Raw genomic sequence first — 22523 nt, forward strand, 5'->3', positions numbered from 1 at the left:
GCGTGCAGCAGCCATAAGAGGAACTACCTTCTTCCTGTTTGGCCATGTCGTCAGGGTTACTCTCGCTGTCGGCGTCGTAGCCCTCCTCTTCCTCCCCCGCCGCCTTGCCGCTGTGGCAGCCCTGCGCCTCCTCTAGCTCCTCACACAGGTCCCCCGCTGGGGCCACACTCTCCACCGGCACCTGCAGCTTCTGGAGGCGGACAGCAGACAGAGAGACAGAGAGAGAGACAGAGAGGGAGAGAGGGATAGAGAGATAGAGAGATAGAGAGAGACAGAGAGAGAGAGCGAGAGAGAGAGAGAGAGAGAGAAGGAGAGACAGAGAGAGAGGGACATTGAGAGAGAGACAGAGAGAGAGAGAGAGGGAAGGAGCAAGTGTGAGAGAAGGGTGGGGGTGAAATGCAAGGAGCATGAGAGAGAGACAGAGAGAGAGAGAAAGAGCGAGAGAGAAAAGAGGGAGGGGGAGAGAGAAACAACGGGATGGTGACGACCAAGGAAGAAACCCAAGTAAATACTACACAACAAATCTAGAACAATTGTGTTGATCCAACACAATCTTGCCCTGTTGGATCAACAGTTTATTCAACAGTCGCCTTACCCCATCGTTCTCAGAATCAATCACACATGGGCTAGCGTAGAGTAGACTATCTTTGATGAATAAAAAAGGTGGAAACTTGATCCCGAACGAGCTCTGAACAAGGAGCGCCAATTCAACTCCAAGCACAGTCAGAATGACCGGCCGAAAGAAAGTGCAAGATTTCTGGTCATCAGACCGATATCAGCTGACTTGCAAGGAGCTCGAACAAGCCAGTCCCTTGCTGTGTTTAGTTAGTCATTGAGGTCCACACACACACACACACACACATACAGTAACCATGGTGATTCTTTTACATTTTAAAAGAGTAAGAGTAAATATCCCATTGCAAGAAATTGCCTTTCACAAAGTTTTCAGTCTACAGTTATGCAGAGCTAAGGCACGCTTTATACAAAAGCTAAGCATCCATGAAGCTTGTAAATCTATTACGCAAGACGCTTTATACGCCAATGTCAAGGTTCAGCCAGACAGACATTTTTGAGAATTGAAATAAAACGGAACTTGAACAAGTGGGACAAACCATTACTACTGCACCATTACTAACCATTACTACTAATTTAAATAATATCTCCCAACTCAAGGAACATGGGCTCCACTCCCTTAAACCATGAAACCCTGTCTGTCTAAACGGTTCTAAAGCAGGAGAACTCAAGGCCAGACTATAACGCTGAAGGAACCAGTTAGGAACCAGTCGTCAGGAGGCAGCGCTGTTCAAACACCTCGAGGCCATCAGCCCATACGCCAATTGTTTGTCTTCGTCTCCTGTCCTTAGCCCCGCCTTCTTCACTAAACCTCGTGTTCACATCCACGGACGGCCCACGTGCAAGCTAGCATGATTAGGTAACATCCTGGAGGTTTTATGCTAACAAACAATCAAACAATTTCCTGACAACTAACAATCTGCCCGGGTGGCATGCGGCTCAGGAGGTTGAGCAGGTTGGCTGGTAAGCGGAAGGTTGCTAGTTCGATCCCCGGCTCTGCCTAGCTGAGTGTTGAGGTGTCCCTGGCTGCTCCTGACGAGCTGGCTGTCTCGCTGCACGGTTGACACCGCCGTCGGTGTGTGAATGTGTGAATGAATGTTAAGACAATATTGTAAAGCCCTTTGATTGGCCACTGGTTAGAAAAGCGCTGTATAGATGCAGTCCATTTACCAATATGGGGTACTGTGAACACAGGCAGACCATGGCGCTCCTGTGTAGGCGAATCCCCATCACGGTTGTGTGAGCATCTTGTCACGCAACATGTGGTATTTCAACGACGGCGTTATTTGATTACAACCGTCTGGTTATAACTGTGTGTGCATGCGCTGTTTGGACGCAAAGGACCATCCACAGACCCAATTAATGTGTACGTGGAGTGGACCATCTTCCGCCCTGAGAACAGCAAAATCTACTTAAGAAGACCTAATTAGGGTGTCCGCTGGATGGAAAATTAAAGTTGAATCTTATTAACGTGGGCAGTGATGGTGCAAAGTACACGTCGTTCACGTGCACCGTCCCGAGAGTTGTTCCGATACCGATACCAGTATCGGAAATACCTCCGATACTGCCTAAAATGCAGTATTGGGTTTCGGCGAGTACGCAAGTCTTTGTTGCCGATCCGATACTATCACATGACACTTCACAAAGAACATCTCAAACATGTACGGTGTGGTGCTGCGTTCGTTAATGGTTGGTGGTGGAAAGTCGGAATGGGAATCGCGCCATCGCCGACCTACGGGCGTTGTCAGGAAAACACCAATGCTCACACTTAACAAGAATACAAATGTATTATTATAATTATGATCTAGTTCTGAAAAAATATTATAATATTTTAACACTCACAGATATTGTGTGAGTGAACTGACTGTACATTGCTGCCATCGTAAGAGAACCCTTCTATAAGAACAAGTGCTATTAGTTCTTAGATGCTGTATCGGTATACACTCAGTATCGGCAGGTAGACAATTTCAGGAATCGGTTTTGGGAGGCTGGGTTCCCAGGGAAGGCTTACCCTGTCTGGTTTCTCCTCGGGGCCGTCGGGGCAGGAGGACAACCGGGCCAGCGCCACCCTCAGCAGAGAGTCAAACAGGGGCACGGCCAGGTCGGAGTTCACCACGCCGGAGCGCGACAGCTGGTCCCTCACCTCGGACAGCGTCTCTTCCACCGATTGGAGCTGTGGAGGGGGAGGATGGAAAAACAGTTTTATTCAAAGTTTGAAACTGAAAGTCGTTAATAACTGTATTATGATTTGGGCTATGGTATCAGAGTCAATGCTATCATAGTATCATCGTTCACAACATTATGTACAGGGCTTGTACATCAGAATGCGTCACAGGGGGCTTTGTTGGCGATACTCAGGCATTTAGTGATAGGAGTTGAATTAATGTTAAATTTAAGGCTGCGAGTTCTGGTCGATCGGATGGTCGATATGCACTTAGTCGGACAAACGCTGTTCTTCCTTTCATTACGGAAAAAAAGCGCTTCTTAATCAAATTCTCCCCATAATGACAAAGCAATTCACCATGAATAACTAAACTAAACGACCAAAACACATTACCACCAATAACATTCCCATGCTCCCATGCTTCCAGAATGGAGTCGATGTAACAGCACCCTGTACAGGCCCAGCTAAGGAGAGCCGACTTTTGAACCATGGACCTCTGAACAACAACACCCCGGACCCGGGCCTACCTGGAAGGACATCTCGGGCTCCGTCCTCTGCAGCGCCGGGCTGGAGCTGTGCAGACAGATGGCCAGCAGGGCCTCCAGCAGGCGGATGCTCTGTAGGGGCCACTCCTCCTCCAGCTCCCTGGCTGGGTCCCCGTTCCCGTCCGGAGCCGCCGTCTCCTCCGGGTCCGGCGGGGCGGCGTCGGGGCCCGTCACCGACAGAGCTGGGGACCCCTGGTGCGGGGCGCTGCCCTTGCCCTTGCCCTCCCTCTTCTTCTTGCCCCGGCCGTCCTTGCTCTTGCAGGTGAGCCTCTGGATGACCAGGGCCATGAGGCGGGAGCACACGTCCAGGCCGCCCAGCCGGAAGAACTGCCGCTGGAAGGCGGGGCTGGCCAGGTAGATCCAGCGGCACACCGACCACACGTCGGCCGCCTGCCGCACCTGCTCCTTGGAGGGCAGGGCCACGCTGTCGGGGGACAGGCAGGGCAGCCGGCCCCCCAGCGGCTCGCTGGCCGTGCTGTCGTAGCCCGACGTGTCCTCCGAGTCGTTGGCCGAGTCGCGGTCCGAGTCGGCCTCCTTGCTGACGCAGAGGAACGCCACGCACAGGAACAGGTTGATGGTGTTGAGGTGGGCCTCCGCCCGGCCGTGCCCGGGCCCCGGCCCGCCCGGTCCCCCGCCCCCGCGGTTCCGCCGCCGGGGGCGCGCCTCCTTCAGGCCCTCGTAGAACTTGCTGAGGCTCTGTGGGCCCTCGCCGGTGCCCCCGCCCTGGGACCCCGGGTCCTCCGCGGGGCCCAGGACGGAGTCCTTCTCCTGGGCGCCGGCGCTCTCCAGCTCCTGCAGCGCCCCGTCGGTGGGCTGGCCCCCGGCCCCCAGGATCAGCGTCTCGAACACCTTCAGCGCCCAGGAGCGCGTCTGGTCCAGGTGGATGAGCTCCGTGATCTGGCTGAGGCCGTTGCAGCTGATGAAGAGGTCCCTGACCACCCTGGGGTAGGACACAGTGACATCATGTGACTCAGACAGCTGAGGAAGAGGTCCCTGACCACCCTGGGGTAGGACACAGTGACATCACGTGACTCAGACAGCTGAGGAAGAGGTCCCTGACCACCCTGGGGTAGGACACAGTGACATCACGTGACTCAGACAGCTGAGGAAGAGGTCCCTGACCACCCTGGGGTAGGACACAGTGACATCACGTGACTCAGACAGCTGAGGAAGAGGTCCCTGACCACCCTACCGTAGGACACAGTGAAATCACGTGACTCAGACAGGAGCAATGGATGCCCGATCCCAAACAGACGAGGATAATGCAGAGGCAGTGGGGGTCTGGAGAAGGGGTAGCTCGCAGGAGGACTTACTTATTCATTTAGTTCACAACCAGGCGAAAAGCAGATCCAAAAAACGAACGGACATAATCAGATGATAAAGAACAAGTGACATGATTCGATTTGATCCGACCATGGTTGGGCATGCCCAACCGACCATGAGATAGATCAGAATCGACCTCTTTCCTACGCATTCCCATTAACTGGATATCTAGGATGTAGTGGTCTGTTACACATTTTTCCATTCACATTTCACATTCATAATTTTCCTTGTTATCGTTTCAATCTCAATTCATTTCTCCATTTCAGAAGCCTCCCTTAGTAATTATTTTTCAAAGTGGACGAGGAAAGCGGTTGGGACTTCATTCGATTAAATATAACACAACCACAAATACTCATATGATCAAAACTAGGGTAAGCATTGAGCAATATGGAGAAACCAGCCGGAGTAGGCCCTCCCCTACCCAAACATGTGACTATCTCACTCGCTTTAGCAAAAGGTATGCGTAGCCTTGTGGAAGACTCCAGTCATGTGAAACGAGTGCAGGCACAGTCAGACATAGTCAAATAAATACATCATATTTCTCTTTTCTTGATGGATTACTAAACAGAGAGGGGAGAGCGCATTTTTTAACACTCATTTAAAAAAGATTTTGTTAAACAAACCAGCCACTCTTATCAATAACACAAATTTAACAAGCAAGAGATTAGCATTCCAGATCTGGGCAGGCAGAGAGCTGAACATTTAGATGTAATCATCATCTCAAGTCGAGCAATAATTAAAAGCGCCTCGTCAAGAGGAGCTCTCAACCAGACCTCAATCAACTTAATATTATTAAAATGATTAAATGAATAGTTAGTATTCTTTGAAGGTAGACCGCTAGGCTCTAAGCAATAAACACTGCTGGGCCTTTTGCGTCCGTCCACACCGTGGTCCACTGTGGGTAATATCCCAGTCCCAAACAGTCCCTGACCTTACGTCTCGCTCACAGAGGGCTGTGATAAATAATTGAAAGGCACGAGCAGTTAGCAGCCGGTGACGCAGGCAGGCAGGCAGATCTGATGACCGGCCGTGACAGAGCGGATTAATGCTCTTGACTCTGGGTTGGCTCATCATATTTGCTTCATTGTCAGAGCGCAGCACTGAGGCGTACCCAATACCACATTCAACAGGCCAGAGCCGGCTCTGCTGACAATCAGACTGTGGTTCATCCGGAAGCAACTTGGACTTATGCTAAACAGATTAGCAGGACAAAAAAGAGACGGTTTAACTGAACTTCTGTGGTTTAACATGGCATCTAGGGCGTTTTTGGGGCATTTAGCAGCTGTTTCAACCAAAGCGACTTACAAGAAGTACATTTTTCAGAAGGAAGAGAAACAATATATATTGCTGTCGGTACAGTAAGGATGTTCATAGAAGAGCAACACAAAAAGCCCCGCTGATAATGAACACCGAAGCCGCCGATAAATTGATTCAACATCAAACATCCCAAACAACAACCTAGCATCACAAACTCCAACTAAAACACACAACAGACTCAGACCCAAGCGTCCCAACCCCCCCCCCAAACACCCACCTTGACTTGAGCAGCGCCGGCAGCGTCTGCAGGTAGACGAGGAGCACCTCCACGGGCAGGCACTGGGAGTGGTAGCTGCACATCTGGGCGCACACGGCAGACACGCCCAGCTGCTGGGCGTGGTGCACCAGCTCTACCCCCCGCTGCATCACGGGGTTGAAGATGTGTGTGTACAGCTGCCACTGCACCACCGCGTTGCCCCGCAGCGTGAGCTGGCACACGTGGCCGGCGATCTGCTGGCTCAGCTGCCGGTCCTCGCCGAACACCAGCTCCTGGTAGGCCTCCAGGGCGCCCCACTTCCACAGCATGTCCTCGGCGTCCCCGCCGCTGGGCAGGATCCCTTGCGAGCGGCGGCTCAGGCTGAGCGAAGCGGCGAAGGGCTCGCCCTGCTGCAGCGTCTCCTCCAGGCTGGGCAGCTGGCTGCTGTCCAGGGTGCAGATGTTGCAGGAGGCCAGCTTGGCCTTCTCCGAGGGCTGCCCGCCGCCCAGCTGGTCCAGGATCAGCCGGCCCAGGACGTTCAGCACGTGGGACTGGTAGGTGCGCAGCCCCGGGGCCTGGAAGGCGTGCAGCAGGGGCCCGACCACCGAGCGGGGGTCCATGCAGCAGCAGATCCCCACGGCCTGCACCCCGGCGAGGACCTGCAGCACGGCGGGCCCGTTGGGGGACAGCCGCTGCAGCAGGCGCAGGCACTGGTGGGCGCAGGCGGCGAGGCAGCAGCAGCGCTCGGGGTAGCGCACCGCCGCGCCCTCCGGCCCCTCCCTGCAGCCCTCCTCCTCCTCCTCGAAGGGGTTCCGCCGGGCGGCCTGCTTGAAGGCCGACACCGGCAGGCCCGAGAGGTCCCGGTGGTGGTGCAGGAAGTGGGAGTACTCGCAGCGGCGGTGGCGGCGCCGCGCGCACACCGACTGGTGGAGCTGCTCCGACTTGGCCTTCTTCACGGCGCTGATGATCTTCAGGACGCCGGCGACGAGGCCCCGCACCCTCTCGGCGGCCTCGCCACCCACCTCCGAGTCCCTGGCGCGCGCCAGCCCCTCCAGCCGCAGCACGGTGACCTCGAACAGCTCCAGGCCGCGGTGCTGGATGAACTCGTGGGTGAGCTCCAGGGCCTGGCTGAAGAAGAAGGGGTTGGAGGCGGACGCCTGCAGGCAGCCCAGCAGCACCTGCAGCACCCCCTCCAGCAGCTCCGGCAGCAGCAGCGCCCGGTGGCGGTAGCGGGAGAAGGAGAAGTCGTCTTGGACCTCCTGCAGGGTCTTCTTGGGTCGGGGGGCGAAGGGGTCCGCCTGGCGGTCCAGGCAGCTGCGGATCTTGAGGGTGGCCCGCAGCAGGTCGGTCAGGCTACGCCTCAGGCTGTCCGGCAGGGCCTCGCTCTGACCCACGTCCACCGACATCAGGTGCAGGATGGTGCGTAGGAGCATCCTCTGGACCAGGGCGACGGGCTCCTCCGTCCAGCCCCCAGCCAGCTCCTCTGGCCCCGCTCCTCCACCTCCCCCCCCGGGGCCACAACAATCCCCAAACTCTGTCAAGAACTCGGTCAGCGTGGGCACCACGCTGACCGCCAGGCCGGGGTTGTGGTTGATGCTCATGTCGAACTTGCACACCTTCTCCAGCAGGGAGAGCAGCACGTGACAGAGGTCAAATGGCGAGTTCTCCATGCGGTTGAATATCGACATGGCGGCCGGGTCGGTCAGGGTCTCGGCGTCCAGGGATTGGGAGCCCGGGCCCCAGGGGTGGGGGTACGACGTGGTCATGGTCTCTGTAGTCGTGGCAACGGACGAGGGGATCGGAGGGGCTTCGGAGCGGTGACGCTGACCGGACATGCGCTGGGCGGAGCCGTGCGTCCGCCTGGCCCTTGCCCCGCCCTGGCCCGGCCCTGACGCCTTGGTGTCGGCGTTGGCGTCCGAATCGGACGTGGAGAGCTGCGACTTGCGCGCCTCCTTCACTGAGTACCTCTGGGCGACGCGGCGGGACCGACGCGACTTCCACGTGGCGCTGCCCGTGTGCGAGCGCCTGCCACTGCTCTGGGCGTCGGGGCCGGACTTCTGTCCCGCTCGGAGAGGGGGCAACCTCGCCTCCCGGCTGAGGAACACCCCCAGAAGGGACGGCAGGATGAAATCTGTCCAGGGCGGGAACGGAGAAATAAAAATCACTTCCGTAGGACTCTCTCAGGTCAGAAGAGCCTGCGGAGAAGCCGCCTGTTGGGACAACGGGCCGATCGCTTGTGCCCTCGCAGAAGCAGAAGCGTGCATCCAAACCACTTCACACTCAATATTACACTTCCCTGGGTCCTAAGCAATACACCCACCAGGTGTGGTGTAGATCGGATGAACGGGAGATTTTGACAAACCGAGACTCCTCTATTTATAGATGGATAATTCAACGGAAATAGGTTAACTAGAAGAAGTCAGATGAGTAAGGAGAAGTCTGTTTACAGGAATAGCATCTTAACCCTTGAAGACTCATTTAGCGTACATGCAGGAATTAATAAAGAAAGAATGTCTCAAGTCCATGATACAAAGGATTAGCACTTCTACACTAAATAGCTAGGCCATCCTGAGGATGCCATCACTGATCCTGTGAGGACGTCGGGCTGCGTCTGTAAATGGATCTGAAAATGGGAGTTGAATCTTCTTAAACAATCAGCAAATTTGACCTCTGTCTGAATTAGTAAAAACTTTGGAGTGTAGATGCTGGTCAGTATGCTCATTCACATTATGACCACAAAAGATGTAACATTTTAATATTTGAGTTCTTCACCACAATGATGTGTAGACTTAAATGGCAGCATTTAAAAAGGATTATATTAAACAGAACCTGGATATTGAAAGATAAAGCAGCAAGGGAAATTATGAAGTTGAATATTTTTATGACATTGGCCTGTGCCCCTACCATTGTGTTTCTCCTACAGCAAAGAACCAGATCAAACAAGAAATGCATGTAGGTACAGGTTATGAGAACTGGGATGCATTGAACAGAAAACAGATTATTTCCCTTGTATTGACCGATTCCGTATTAACAGCATGGTCCTTTCACACCCGTTTCTAAACATCCCCACCACTCTGATAAAAGCCACCGAGGTATTGAGTATAATCCTACCCTACGCCCGCCTGGTATCAGACAACACGGACACACCAGGCCAGGCGGGGGTCCATCCCTAACGATTGGTGGTCATTAGGGTGTGGGGTCCGGGGTCTGGGGGGGGTGGTACTGTACCTGGAGCTTTGTCCTCCTGCACGGGGATCTTCCACACCAGGGGCAGCAGCGAGAGCAGCAGGGTGAGCAGCTCCTCCCGACAAGTCAGCTCCTGAGCGAAGGAATGACACAGAACCAGGGAGACCCTCAGTGTCTGCTGCCTCAAGTCCCCCTGCCTCCAGCCCCCGAGCCGTGTTCACACCTCCACGTCGCAATGCAAACGCCCCCCCCCCCTTCCCCGAGCGGCATGTGGCTCAGGAGGTAGAGCGGGTTGGCTGGTAACCGGAAGGTTGCTAGTTTGATCCCCGGCTCCTCCTAGCTGAGTGCCGGGTAGTCCCTGAGCGAGACGCCTCACCCTAACGTCTCCTGACATTTAAGGCTGTCGCCTTAAATACCAGACACCGCTGTCGGTGTGTGAATGTACATGGTAGGTAATATTGGACAGCACTTTGAGTGGCCACTGGTTAGAAAAGCGCTATATAAATGCAGTCCATTTACCATTTTCCATTCCCCAAGTTAAAACGTTGGCAAGATCTATATACCACTGCGCATTGTGTCTCTTGGCCTTTTCAGTGCATGGTATAAAAATAAATTTAAATCCCTGTTTCCTGTACATGGTAATGTACACATGATAAAGATAATCAGTATGACGTGCAATATGCAAATGCAAATGATCGGGTAGTTGAGCCGTAGAGAAAATCAAATGATGGGGTAGTTCAGCCGTAGAGAAAATCAGAGCCGTACTGATGGTTCAATTCTAGTGCTGCATGGAATAACAACCACTACTGCACAAACACACTCAAAGCGAAGGACCGAAAATAACTTCCAAGCTCATTAATGCGTGTACGCCTCTGTGCTTGAGTTCACTACTGCTCTACAAACGGAGCAGGACAAGACGCTTCTTTATATCAAGACAGATCTGTGTGATGTATCAAAGGGAGAATCATTTCATCATCGTTTTATGCTTAGATGTGATTTATTGCCATGATACAAACTAAATAACTACAATTTTCCCCATTCATATTAAAGCTCCAGGCTATAAATATTCTCACAGATATGAACAAAAACTGTTTTTGTTTCTGTTTTGACAACTCCTATAGAGAGCTCATGCCCCAGATCAGAATCCACAGGCGTTTCATAAACTGGTTAGAGGACCATAGCATGCATTCATACATAATGTTTCGCTGGTAACAGCTCAGACTGAAACAGAAGAGAGGGAAGGCCACACATACCACAGTCACAGCTGTGCCTTTTAGCAAAGATTTCATGCAATGTCCGTGACATTGCGATTATTCATTCAATAATATATCTGCTAGTCTAAATCCAACAGTGTAATCATCTCAGCTTGCTTTGAAAGACACTTTTGGGCCAGCACAAGTAGAAATGACTAGAATGTTGCAAGGCAGCAGAGAAAAGCTGCCTTCAGAGAAAATACAAGGCTATTGTCCTTGCTTTGTCTTCTGTCATAGAGGGCTCAGGATACTTTTCAGATTCTTCTAATGAAAAAAATGTCTAACTCTTTGTACTCTTCAAATCTTGGTGTAAAGTGAAGAGCAAAGTTAATCTTTTGGTTTTGCATTTGATTAGGGCGTCGTCTGTTTTTGTTTAAATAGACCTCTAATAAATCCAATTTGTAATGCATTATATTGAATGTGTTCATTATTGTGTGATTCAAATCCATTCGATTTCTTATTGTTGCATCGTTGTGTCCCTTGTTATGCATGAAGAGTGCTAACCTATCTCTTTGGCACCAGGTATGAACTCCCAGGTGACTCACAATTTTAAAGCTCAATGGAACAAGGTTGTGTTGGCAAGGGAAGACATTTGCAGTTTCTCGGCTCATAGGCAAAATGCCAAACCCTCGTAACCAATCCAAATCAGTCAGAGAGGTTGCTCTAGTGTAGTATTATCAAAACTAACCATGGCAAGTACACCGTGAGACAAGCTTCTCTTAGTTAACCTCTGTTAGCAAAGCCCTCTAGACTCAGCGTGGAGGCAGAGGCAACTTGAGGGTCACCAGCAGACAGGCCCGTGGAAGAATAAAGGAACAATGTCCCTCTCTGTGGGTGAACCAATTTCCCATCGGCTAACACGGCCACTTAAACAGCATGCATACAAGTCACTGTTATAAATGGACTAGGGCAAAACTACCAAATAAAATGGTTGCCATGTGTTATGTTGATTGAAAAACACAAAAGAAAAAGTTGCGTTATCATTAACATGAGCACTTGCCCACTTGTTTCCAATCAAAAAGGTACAATTTAGTAACGGCAGACATTTGGTCAATGGCTGGGTGATATATGGTGATATATGTAGCCTAACACAGGACTACCTGTGCCCTCTATCCTGGATTATTTTGGTGACTTCCACAGTACAATAGCACCCGATCAGTTGGGTCAATTCACTGTGTGTGGAACTTTATTAATACCAGACGTGTCGCAGCAGAAAATATATGAACATATAAGACATAACAAGTATATTACCAACACATAAAAACGCCCAAAAATATAAATATACCTGATATGAAAAAAAAGCTTTATAATGAAAACGTAGCCATGTTTGGGCGTGCTCACCTGGTCAATGATGGAGTCCAGCGTGCTGAGCAGCAGGAAGCCCCGCCCCCTGACCAGGTACTCCCCCAGCGCCACCATGTGACTCTCCTCCTCCTCTTCCTCGCGGGCTTCCGCCCTCTGGGCCACGGCGCTGCACAGCTGGTGCACATCTGTCAGGAACTCCCGGGCCAGCGTGTTGCTGGCTCCACTCATGTCTGAGCTGTGAGAGGGAGCGGAGGACGGAGAGAGGAGAGACAGGGAGGGGGACGAAGATCGGACAGAGACAGGAGAGAGACAGGGGACAGAGAGAGAGACGGGAGAGATAGGACACAGAGACAGAGACAGGACAGAGAGAGATAGGAGAGAGACAGGAGACAGAGAGAGAGACAGGAGAGATAGGACACAGAGACGGACAGAGATGGGGCAGAGACGGAGACAGGGATGGGACAGAGACGGGAGAGAGACAGGACACAGAGAGAGACAGGAGACAGAGAGACAGGAGACAAAGAGAGACAGGAGAGATAAGAGACATAGACAGAGAGAGGAGCCAGAGATAGGGCAGAGACAGAGACAGGGATTGGACAGACAGGAGAGAGTAGAGACAGAGACAGGAGAGAGGAGAGACAGAGACAGGAGAGAGTAGAGACAGAGACAGGTGAGAGTAGAGACAGAGACAGGTGAGAGGAGGGACGGAGACAGGAGAGAGGAGAGACAGGAGAGAGGAGAGGGGATACACAGACAGGAAGGAGAGACAGAAAGACAGAGAGAGGAGACAGAGAGAGGAAACAGAGAGAGAGAGACAGAGAGAGAGAGATAGGAGAGAGGAGAGACGGAGACAGGAGAGAAGATAGAGGGGATAACCAGACAGGAAGGAGCGAGACCGAAAGACAGAGAGAGGAGACGGAGAGAGAGAGACAGAAGATGGAGGAGATAGAAGAGACAGGAGAGAGAGAGACAGAGACAGAGATAGAGAGACAGAGACAGGAGAGAGGGAGACAGAGACAGAGACAGAGATAGAGAGACAGAGACAGGAGAGAGGGAGACAGAGACAGAGACAGAGATAGAGAGACAGAGACAGAGTCAGACAGAGAAGGGTAGAAAATATATTTTAGTTAGCTTGGAAGAAGAATTCTGTTAGTTTTAAAAGACTTAACAGGGTAGACATGAGATAATCAGTGTAGGTGATTCAGGCTTTTATCTTGTGATGTTGGACAACCGTAATTACATTGAGAAGAGTAGACCTTATCCAAACGTCTAGCGTGCACACTGCAAAACCGACAGCAGAGCACTCCTGTAAACGAATACGTTTTAATCTTTGATACTGTGATTAGGTTTGATCCCAGGTTAGTGTACAGCTCGTCTTGGACGATGGTAAACAGAGAAAGAAGTGAATGTAGCTGTATAATCAGGCTTATGTAATATACTGCAACCCCCTGAAGTGACATTAAGTACATTGAAAGTACAGACGATATGCTTTCATGAAGATAGCAGTCCTGTCAACATGAATGGCTTTCTATAAATATGGATAGTTTACGAGCAGGCACGTAAGAAATTTTTCATAAATATCTATTTATGGCAATGGCAAAAAAAAGAAAGAAAATGGTACTACAGAGACACACGTCTGATTCCATCGCAGATATCAGTATCATCCCAGATCTTGCTGGTAGTGGCAAATATTAAAGCGAGAACTTGAATGAATTAAGGTCATTAATATCTATTCCTGGCAGTGGCAGAAAACAAAACAGTACTACGGCGATGTGTCCTATTCCAACCAGATAACAAAATCATACCAAACCCTACGATTAAACACACTAGCTCACATTATGTATTCAGAAACTGCTCCGAACAAGAGCCTCACGCCATACAAGTAACAGCAAGACTTACTAGCAGAGGCCAGATCATGATAAACAGTCAACAGTGTAAGCCCTTCGAAACCGCTTTAACGGCCCAACGCACTTGCACCTAACGCCCTTCGAGACAATAGGCCACGCTGCTGTCTCACCCAGCACCGGAGGCCTCAGCGTCTGTCTTTCGGCCATCTTCTCGCCTCTGCGAATCCAAGGTAAACCCCTGCTCGGCTGCCTGTGACGGCATAGCTCCTCGCGGGGCGACCGACTGACTTTTCTTCTTCCTTCTGTGGCTGAAATTCCATCAAATTGCCAATGGCGAATGAAAGCTTTCCAGATTTGCAGCGGATCCATGCATCCCATGAAAGCATGTGATGTCACATGGGACTCAGCTGGGCCGGCCCTGGGGAATGTGGACGAGCTGCCCCTGCCCTAGAGCGAACCACTGCCGTTTCCTCGCAGTCACAATAGAGCCTCTTATTGAGGCAGGACCTTAGAATATTGGTTGGTTTTCCGGCCCGTGCCATGACTTCCCCCCTCACTGTCCAGAAGAGGAAGTGACGTGACCTTACGAGACCTTTAACTATACTTTAATTAGAGTTCATTGACTATACTTCAACTAGAGACCTTTAACTATACTTTAACTCTACTTTAACCAGATACCTTTAACTATACTTTAACTAGAGACCTTTAAATAGAGACCTTTAACTCTACTTAACTAGAGACCTTTAACTATACTTTAACTAGAGACATTTAACTATACTTTAACTAGAGACCTTTAACTATACTTTAACTAGAGACCTTTAACTATACTTTACCTAGAGACCTTTTAACTATACTTTAACTAGAGACCTTTAAATAGAGACCTTTAACTCTACTTAACTAGAGACCTTTAACTAGAGACCTTTAACTATAATTGAACTAGAGACCTTAAACTAAACGTTAGCTAGAGACCTTTAACTATACTCAGAGAGGTTATTTGAAGCATGCTGAAGACTATACGGTTCCATTTATTATCCTAATTATCATAACCTAATTATCATCCCACTCATTAAACCAGTATAATGAATGAGGTAATTCATATGTTGGTTAAACTTCACTGATCAGCTAAAAGGCTTTGACATGTTACAGAAAGACAGTGAAAAATATTTATTTTCCAAAAACTACTCATAAATGAAACTAACAAGGCAAACCCTTGTTCTGTTTTTATTAAATATGAAATCAAATCCTGATCTGGGTTTCTTCATTTCTGTATTCATCTTCAGATTGGATCAGCGGTCATTATCATAAGACAGTGATTAGGGACTTTGTAAACAGAGATGAGGGTCAGCATGCTACCTCTCTTCAGGACACAAGACCGCTTTGTGGGATCAGACCAGGGCAGTTCCTTCCCGGACCATTTAAAACCCACCAGCGCACAAACACTTCCCAGCATCTCAGATCTCAGCCCTACTTTATTTATACTGGTTGGTTCTTGTCCAATTTGTACCAGTAGTATCTGAAGATATTCTTTATTCATAATTCCCCAAATTTGCCTTGTGTGTGAACACTCATTGTTCGCATGGGCATATCGTACAAGCAGTACGTGTTTTCTCAAATATCCATTTAAAATCATACTTTCGTTACCTATACAAGCATATTCTTGGAGGCCGAATAGATTGAAGGTGGAACCTACCAGAAGGTCAGCAGGTCCTTGGTCACATGGAGGTGGAATTTACGTACACAGTGGAAGAGACAGAGGAAGTTCTCAAGGCACTGGAGGCTGACCTGTGGACAGATGTCATGGAAACCACTGAACACAGGCACCAGCTTGCTTATAGCACACCACTAAACATCGCATTAGTGAACTTAGTGTAGAGAAGATGTGATTTAAAACACAGCATTCATACACAGGAGGACTGGATAATAGTGCCCTGCAGTCATATGGGTTATGCCAACACAAATTATCTTGTAATTCAAATGTTAATTAACAATATCAGGGGAAGAAAATGGATCCTAACATTCTGTTAATTGCCGGTAATGTGATTTCCAGGTTGTTGACATAAAAAAAGGGAATTAACTACAAACTAGCTGACCAACCACACACACACACACACACACACACACACACACACACACACACACACACACACCCACACACACCCACACACACACACACACACACAAAATGTTTTTCCAATGTTTCGCAACACAGTTCAGTGTTTCCCGCAGGATTTTCTCAGCAGCGGCGGTGTGGTCCCCGAACCCTCTAGGGGAGTCAGGGGGCATGCCCCCCCGGCCAAAATGTTTTTGTACCCTTTACATTGGAATGCATGAATCTGGTGCACTTTGAGAGGAGAATATGCACTTAAATCCTATTCAAACAGTCCTGTGTATTACTGTAGATGGGATTATTGGTGTTGTAACTTTGCCTTTTGTGTCTTCATTGACAGATTTTTATATTTTTGTATAGTAATATTTAAACAAAAAATGCCACAACGCAAATATAATTTGCACAATTTATTTACAGATTTTTGCCTAATGCTTAAACACTAAACACGGTTGCTATCCCAAAAAGAGCGACAACACGCACACACACACATAGGCCTACACACACACACACACACAATACTAGAGGAAAAACGGCACGGAGGTTGCGGTTTATAGATACAATAAAATGATTGGGCTCAGAGGGTTTTTAACACTGGTGGTCATGTAGCGACACATTTTAGCAACTTACTTTCTCTCTCTCTCTGTCTGTCTCTCTCTCTCTGTCTGGCTCACTCTTTCATTCTTTCTTCGATCTTCCGCTTCACTCGCTACTGCTAGAATCAATGTAACTTTGCAAGTAGCCTACTGCCAACAACTGCCACACTCGCTGTGTATTTTTCTTCTTTGATGTTGGTTACGTGACGATGTGCCGCGTGCTGCGCAATTGACGTTACGCGCTGTACATTTTCTAAAAGGAGCTACGTAAAAAAAAATAATAATAAATTAGGAGAAGGATTTTTATTGCAGCGGCGGAGAAAATTCAGTTCACACAGCAGCGGCGCCGCGCCGCTGCTGTGTGAACGTGGGGGAAACACTGCTGTTCAAGGTGTGAGTAAAAGCCGATGCGCGCGCCTCCGACTACACCACAGAGTCATTTCCCGCCTGTAATCTGCAACAGCAGTGCAAAAACAGAGCGGTGAATGTCTCGTTTGTGGAGTGGAGGAGCGGTGTGTGTGACTCACTCCCCCGTGCGCCGAGAGGCTCAGCACCCAAGAGCACTCTGCCACCCTGGGGCAGAACCAGCTCCCCTGAACAGAGACACACACACACACACACACACACACACCTCCTCCTCCTCCTCCTCCTGACCTCTTCGGTTGCTATCCCTCCCCCCCGCCTGGGGGCGGGTGTATTCATACCCCCTGACCGAGGGCGGGCGGCTGTCCTTACATCTCACCTCCTGACCTCCTCCCAGCCCACTCCCTCAGCCCACAGCTGAACCAGCCCTGCCAATAAGGGAGCTTGCTCCAACATGCAGCGTCAGGCATAGAGGTGGAGCAGATGGGATTCATCCAGACCCCGGCTGCCCACTAATAACTCTTCTGCATGCAGAAGGCACGGCAGGCAAAACAAGGTCAGATCTGCCACCGATACGTAAACAAACAAACGTACCAACAACTGGTCAAAATATACAGCGATACAGTCAGAAGGTGTGGATGAATATGAATTCAAATAAAAACAACAATGTGTTAAAGAACATAGACGGGGCTATAGAGAGTATGTCGGTAAAGCAGAGATTAGCATCAACATCGCCCCAGAGCCCTTAGATTTTAATAAAAAGGATAGTCTGTATTAGTCGGGGATAGAGCTTATCTGATGCGAACACACAGCATCAAATGTTGCTTTGTGATAAATATTAAAACCCATTTGAAGCTCATTTGACCATGGTAAAATACATGGCAGTGCACTAAACATTGACACTTGAAAAAGCAGAAGCCAAATATTATTTTGAGGGAAAAATAGAAGGAAACTAAAGTGACTGTCGATAAATATATTGCATCACAATTTAATATTAGGTTATTGAGTAATTTCCCCCACATGGCATCTTTAACCTTGTGATTTTCGATAATCATCCATAATTAAATCGTGTTTTATTTTCTGGAACCTTTGGTTTGCAATCAAAGATGTGTGATTGCCATGACCACAGGAACACAGGTGAAAACAGTGAAACTGTTACTTTTGGTCCGAGTCATCTTCCTGTCAGTGGTCACTTGAAAACTAAATGTGTTTTCTTCAAAACGGCTCTCTTGAACTACGTGCATCTGTGTGGTGATTGTCTGCTCGATGCGGACCCCAGATTGCTTTTCTAAAAGACGTCATTTACCTCATTTAATCTCTGTCGGGAAGGTGTACTCCAGACTGTGTTTTTGTTGTTTCTTATAAATAAAAAAGATTGCAACATGGATCAACAATACCACGGAAAAGAAACGAAAAGCATAATTGCCTTCAGCTGTTGTGAAATCTTCAATCTTGGCTATCGAAGCACCACATTGGTTGTACTTCTACATCAAATGTACAGACATTTGAAGAGGGGAAATGGGCTGCAACCCACATGTTCTGAACCAGCGTTGAGAAGAGACCTTTCAACAAGCGCGAGTGTGAGTTCAGAGACGGGTCACAAAGTGGCAGTTTGGTAAGAGACGGAGAGAGAGGCATCCCTTGAAAGGTTGTCGGCCTAAGTTGCTAACCACAGCCATTTCGACGCGCACAGGAGATGGAGGCGGAGGAGAGGGGAGGGTTAATAGGGTGGGGATCCACACATAAGGCCAAGCCCTCCAGGCAGTGAGCTGGGGGGGGGGGGGGGGGGGGGAATGATTGAGAGGTTGCATAAAAGGTGAACCCCAGTGAAGCATAAGTCCTTCAAGCCGTTGGCACCTGCAAAGCTCCAGACCCAAGGCGGTTAAAAGCTATGTGACCCTATTCAACATCCGCCCTGAGGGAAACAAATGAACAGGGCTGCCATCAGAGGAGGATGTACACGTACTGTGGGTCTACAAATCCCATGTAGGTCAAGCCACAGACATGTCTGTCTACATCATATATATGGACAGATAACGGCACCACCAAAGTAAAGGAAGAAAATGACAAACACACACACACACACACACACACACACACACACACACACACACACACACACACACACACACACACACAGTCCCCAGGTGAACAGGGCAGAGATCGCCATGACTGATTAATGCCATCCTTATTTATCATCAATGTCATCAATCATTGACTTCCAAGACCAGATTCTGCACTGCAATTACAATGAACTTAAAACCCCAGAAGTTTCCCATTTGCTTGTTGTACCCCTTACCAATGATAGTGTGTAATTCACAAAGCCACATATAAATAACACTAGGCCTCCAGGTTGCCAAACAACGATAACCCCTGTTTGCACAAGGGCAATAACTCGTCTAGGTTACCACGTGCAACTTTAATGTCACTTTTGTGATCAGATGCACCAGACTGGAACACAGACCTGTCCAGACTGTCCAGACACCGGGTTTGATTTAATTTCCTGTTAATAATAAATACATGTCAAAATGGAGCTCGGGGCAAGAGGAGCCTTTCTGTTCTCCTACACGTCCAAAGTGTTGTTTCAGTAGAAGGGCTTATTCAGGCGTACGGCTGTGCGATGCTGAAGAGAGTGCAGTGATAGCCGTGTGCGTGACTTCAGTCGGGGATCAGCGGGGGTAGAGGAGATGGATTATGGGTTTGATGAAGCAGCTGGTCATCTGTTTACATTGTGGCCAGATTGCTATCCACACACCCTCCCAATCCTGGCCTGAAGACCACCGCGGGACTCGGTCTGTGGCTTATCGAATCATCTCCTCGTGTGGGAGGAGCAGCCACCTGCTCTCCGCCGGTACAGGTTCCAGCCAGGCTTTCAGTTTGCGAAATAAAAACAATCTTTGCATATTTTTTTAGAGACTGCATGGCAAAGGTCGAGAGGGAAGTAAAACTCCACCTTATTGCATGGGCTGGGGGTTGGTTAGGGAGGATATCATGTTGAATTGAGATGTTGCGTTTCTGTTCCATGTAGAAACTTTTTAGAAGATACCCTGCTGTTCTGGCACGCACGCACGCGCACACTAGGGCTGCTCGATTATGGGAAAAATCATAGTCACGATTATTTTGGTCAATATAGAAATCACGATTATTCAAACAATTATTTTTGAGTTTGAAAACATGTTGCATTTATTCATCATGTCTCTCCCAAAAAAAACATTGTAACTGAGAACTTGAAATTTCGCCTTAAAAAAATACACAAGATGGGTCCCACAAAATGGGTCCCTGGGTCCCACCCTCACACAGGTGCATCTCCATGGACCCTCTCGCAGCGAGTGGGCCTGATCTTCCTCTGTGACCGGACAGAGGGGGTCAAGGGGGGGTCCCTTCTCGTGACCGGGGGAGTGCACGGGATTCAAAGCTGATTGAATTTGTCTGTTTTTCTTCGGAATGCTTTCCCTGGTGACGAGCATCATGAGAGGCCCCTTATGTTCCACATTTCCTCTGGATCAGTCAGGCAGAGTTCCGACTCATTTCTCGCAACAACAACATCCCAAATTGCTTTATTACCATGTGAGGACACGGTAGCCTGGTCCTTCCAGGCTCTCGTACTTCATTTCATTTGCACAGAGAGTCTGGACCCACTCAATTGACGGCGGGTGTCTGTTGAAGTTTAAAACTATTGGATCTGCCCAGTGCCACTCTGGATCTGCCATGATCAATCGCTAACGTTTGGTCGTGGCGTATGTTATGCGCCGGCACCGGCTGGGAATCATGTTGCGCGCAGGCTGTAAACAAACCAAACACTGTGCGTGAAGATGTCCGTTAACGAGAGCTGACTTTAACGTCATTGTTCTCAGCCGCTCCCTCTGTTCGCTGATTGGACGCACACAATTTTGGACCGAGAAAACCCGTGAATATACCGCAAACCCAGACGTAGTACTGAAGGGAAATGAAAATTGAGCGGAAGCACCTAGGCAGGCGGAGCCAGGCTAAGGACACGGTGTTGTCAGCCCGTCCCTAGAGTGTATCTGCAGACTTGGGCCTCCTTGAAACGTGTCAGGGTCAGGGATGAGGCTCACCGACACAGCTTCAGTGAGGAACTGAGAGCAAGGGACTTTTTCTTCATTTTAATCTGACGTCCTAGCAAATCAACACAGCAGACTGTGAACAGGCAGGCGTGGTTGGTTAAAAAAACTAACCCGAAAGCAAGTGTGAAGGACGTGGTGTCATCTTCCACAGTAGGTAGAGATTGTAATATTGTCACAAAGTAGAGAGTAATACGGGCACAGATGGGAAACTAAGTACAAGGATGTCAACACACCTGCAGCCCAGCTGTAGTATAAACATTCAAACGTAAACAGAACAAAATATGCAGTCATAAGGTCATTCAGATGTACTGAAGACTTCCTCAAACTAAGACAAACTAGGTCCTTGTTTCACAAAAAAACATTTGACGTGCTAAAAAATGTAAACACTGGCTAATTATTCAAGTGACCAACAGACCACTGTCTCCCATCTTCAAACTGTGGCCTCGATTTCCCATTAAAACACACTGACTGGCACAGTATCCACACCTAAAGGCGTAACAATTCATAGACTGTAATAACATGTAAACTGACTTCCATTGGTGTAGGCCTGCAGCTGTTTGCATGAGAGAATAATGACACAGACCTGCGTGAAACAAAGAGAGAGACTTGAACAAAAGCAAACAAACGACTTGTCGTTAAAACTGCTGCCCTGCATTGTTTCATTACTAAACAGGTTGTGTGGAAACACAGATTCCACGGTGAGAGATAACAAACTGCGAAGGTGACACATCATCGGTTTCACACCAGCAGCCCCGCTCTGAGACGGTAAAATTCCCAACTCTACCAGTTAGGCTAATGCCTTTACAGAGCCATTCAAGAACACGGTGTGCATTTCACATTCATGCCACATATTATTTACTCAGCTTTATTTTTCTGACACAGTGCTTTCATAATGAATTGGTTTGTCAAATGTAAGCTTGCATTTCATGAATGCAGGCCAGGGGAAATAGACTAGGAGTATATGAGGCTCCAGAATTTATTATATTGTCCCTCATACCACACTCAGTAACCTGTGGTAATTGAGGGATTGAAGGTTCTATTTCTACATATAATGGTAGCTGCAAGTAGTTACCATTATTAGCTGCAAACTTCGGTTTCTACAGAGATCAAGGACATAGCCTATGCCTGAAAACCTGTCGACAATCCATACATACAGTAGTATGAATGCTAATACCGATAAGGTTTACTTAAAATAACAGCCTAGTTGTCCGAGTCTTGCAAAATCCATTTGTGTGCCAAAACGACTCGCTTTAACTTGTCCTCAGTTCACCTTAAACTGATTTGCTGAATAAAACAAACCATATCAGATAAGCAGAACCAGCATGAAGCTACTGCAACTACTCGAACGCTCAAGAGTAAAGTGAGCATCAACCTTTTTTTTTTACCCTGGTGTTTTGAAACATCCTGAGGGGAGTCTACACGCAATCTCATCTACAGACCAGGGCTTGGTTCTGTAATTTGGAAAGGTAAAAAATCATGATGTACTCAGGATATATTACCACTGAAATGTCTGAGGTGCAGATTAAAGGTTTCCCTTATAGGAAAATGTATTATAATACTATGAGATACATAAAGCAGTACTTTTGCCGACAACATCATTGAGAAATCTTGATGTTGCAATTAGTTATTCAGTATCACACAAATTAATGTATCACTATGTATTTGC

General features: G+C 48.6%; 1 protein-coding gene across 1 annotated transcript in view; it reads right to left on the reverse strand.

The window, feature by feature from the left end:
• lyst (lysosomal trafficking regulator) overlaps window positions 1-22523 on the reverse strand; it is a 68207-nt gene that overhangs the window by 44771 nt on the left and 913 nt on the right. Inside the window, exons 2-8 of the mRNA XM_079730187.1 lie at window positions 15400-15491; window positions 11899-12097; window positions 9347-9437; window positions 6140-8249; window positions 3265-4222; window positions 2585-2746; window positions 28-190 (exon numbers count right to left, since the gene is read on the reverse strand). Of these exons, the coding sequence (XP_079586313.1) occupies window positions 28-190; window positions 2585-2746; window positions 3265-4222; window positions 6140-8249; window positions 9347-9437; window positions 11899-12097; window positions 15400-15491 (3775 nt within the window). The remainder of the gene's footprint in view (window positions 1-27; window positions 191-2584; window positions 2747-3264; window positions 4223-6139; window positions 8250-9346; window positions 9438-11898; window positions 12098-15399; window positions 15492-22523) is intronic.

This window comes from Pollachius pollachius (assembly GCF_949987615.1).
Source record: "Pollachius pollachius genome assembly, chromosome: 2".
Lineage (NCBI taxonomy): Eukaryota > Metazoa > Chordata > Actinopteri > Gadiformes > Gadidae > Pollachius > Pollachius pollachius.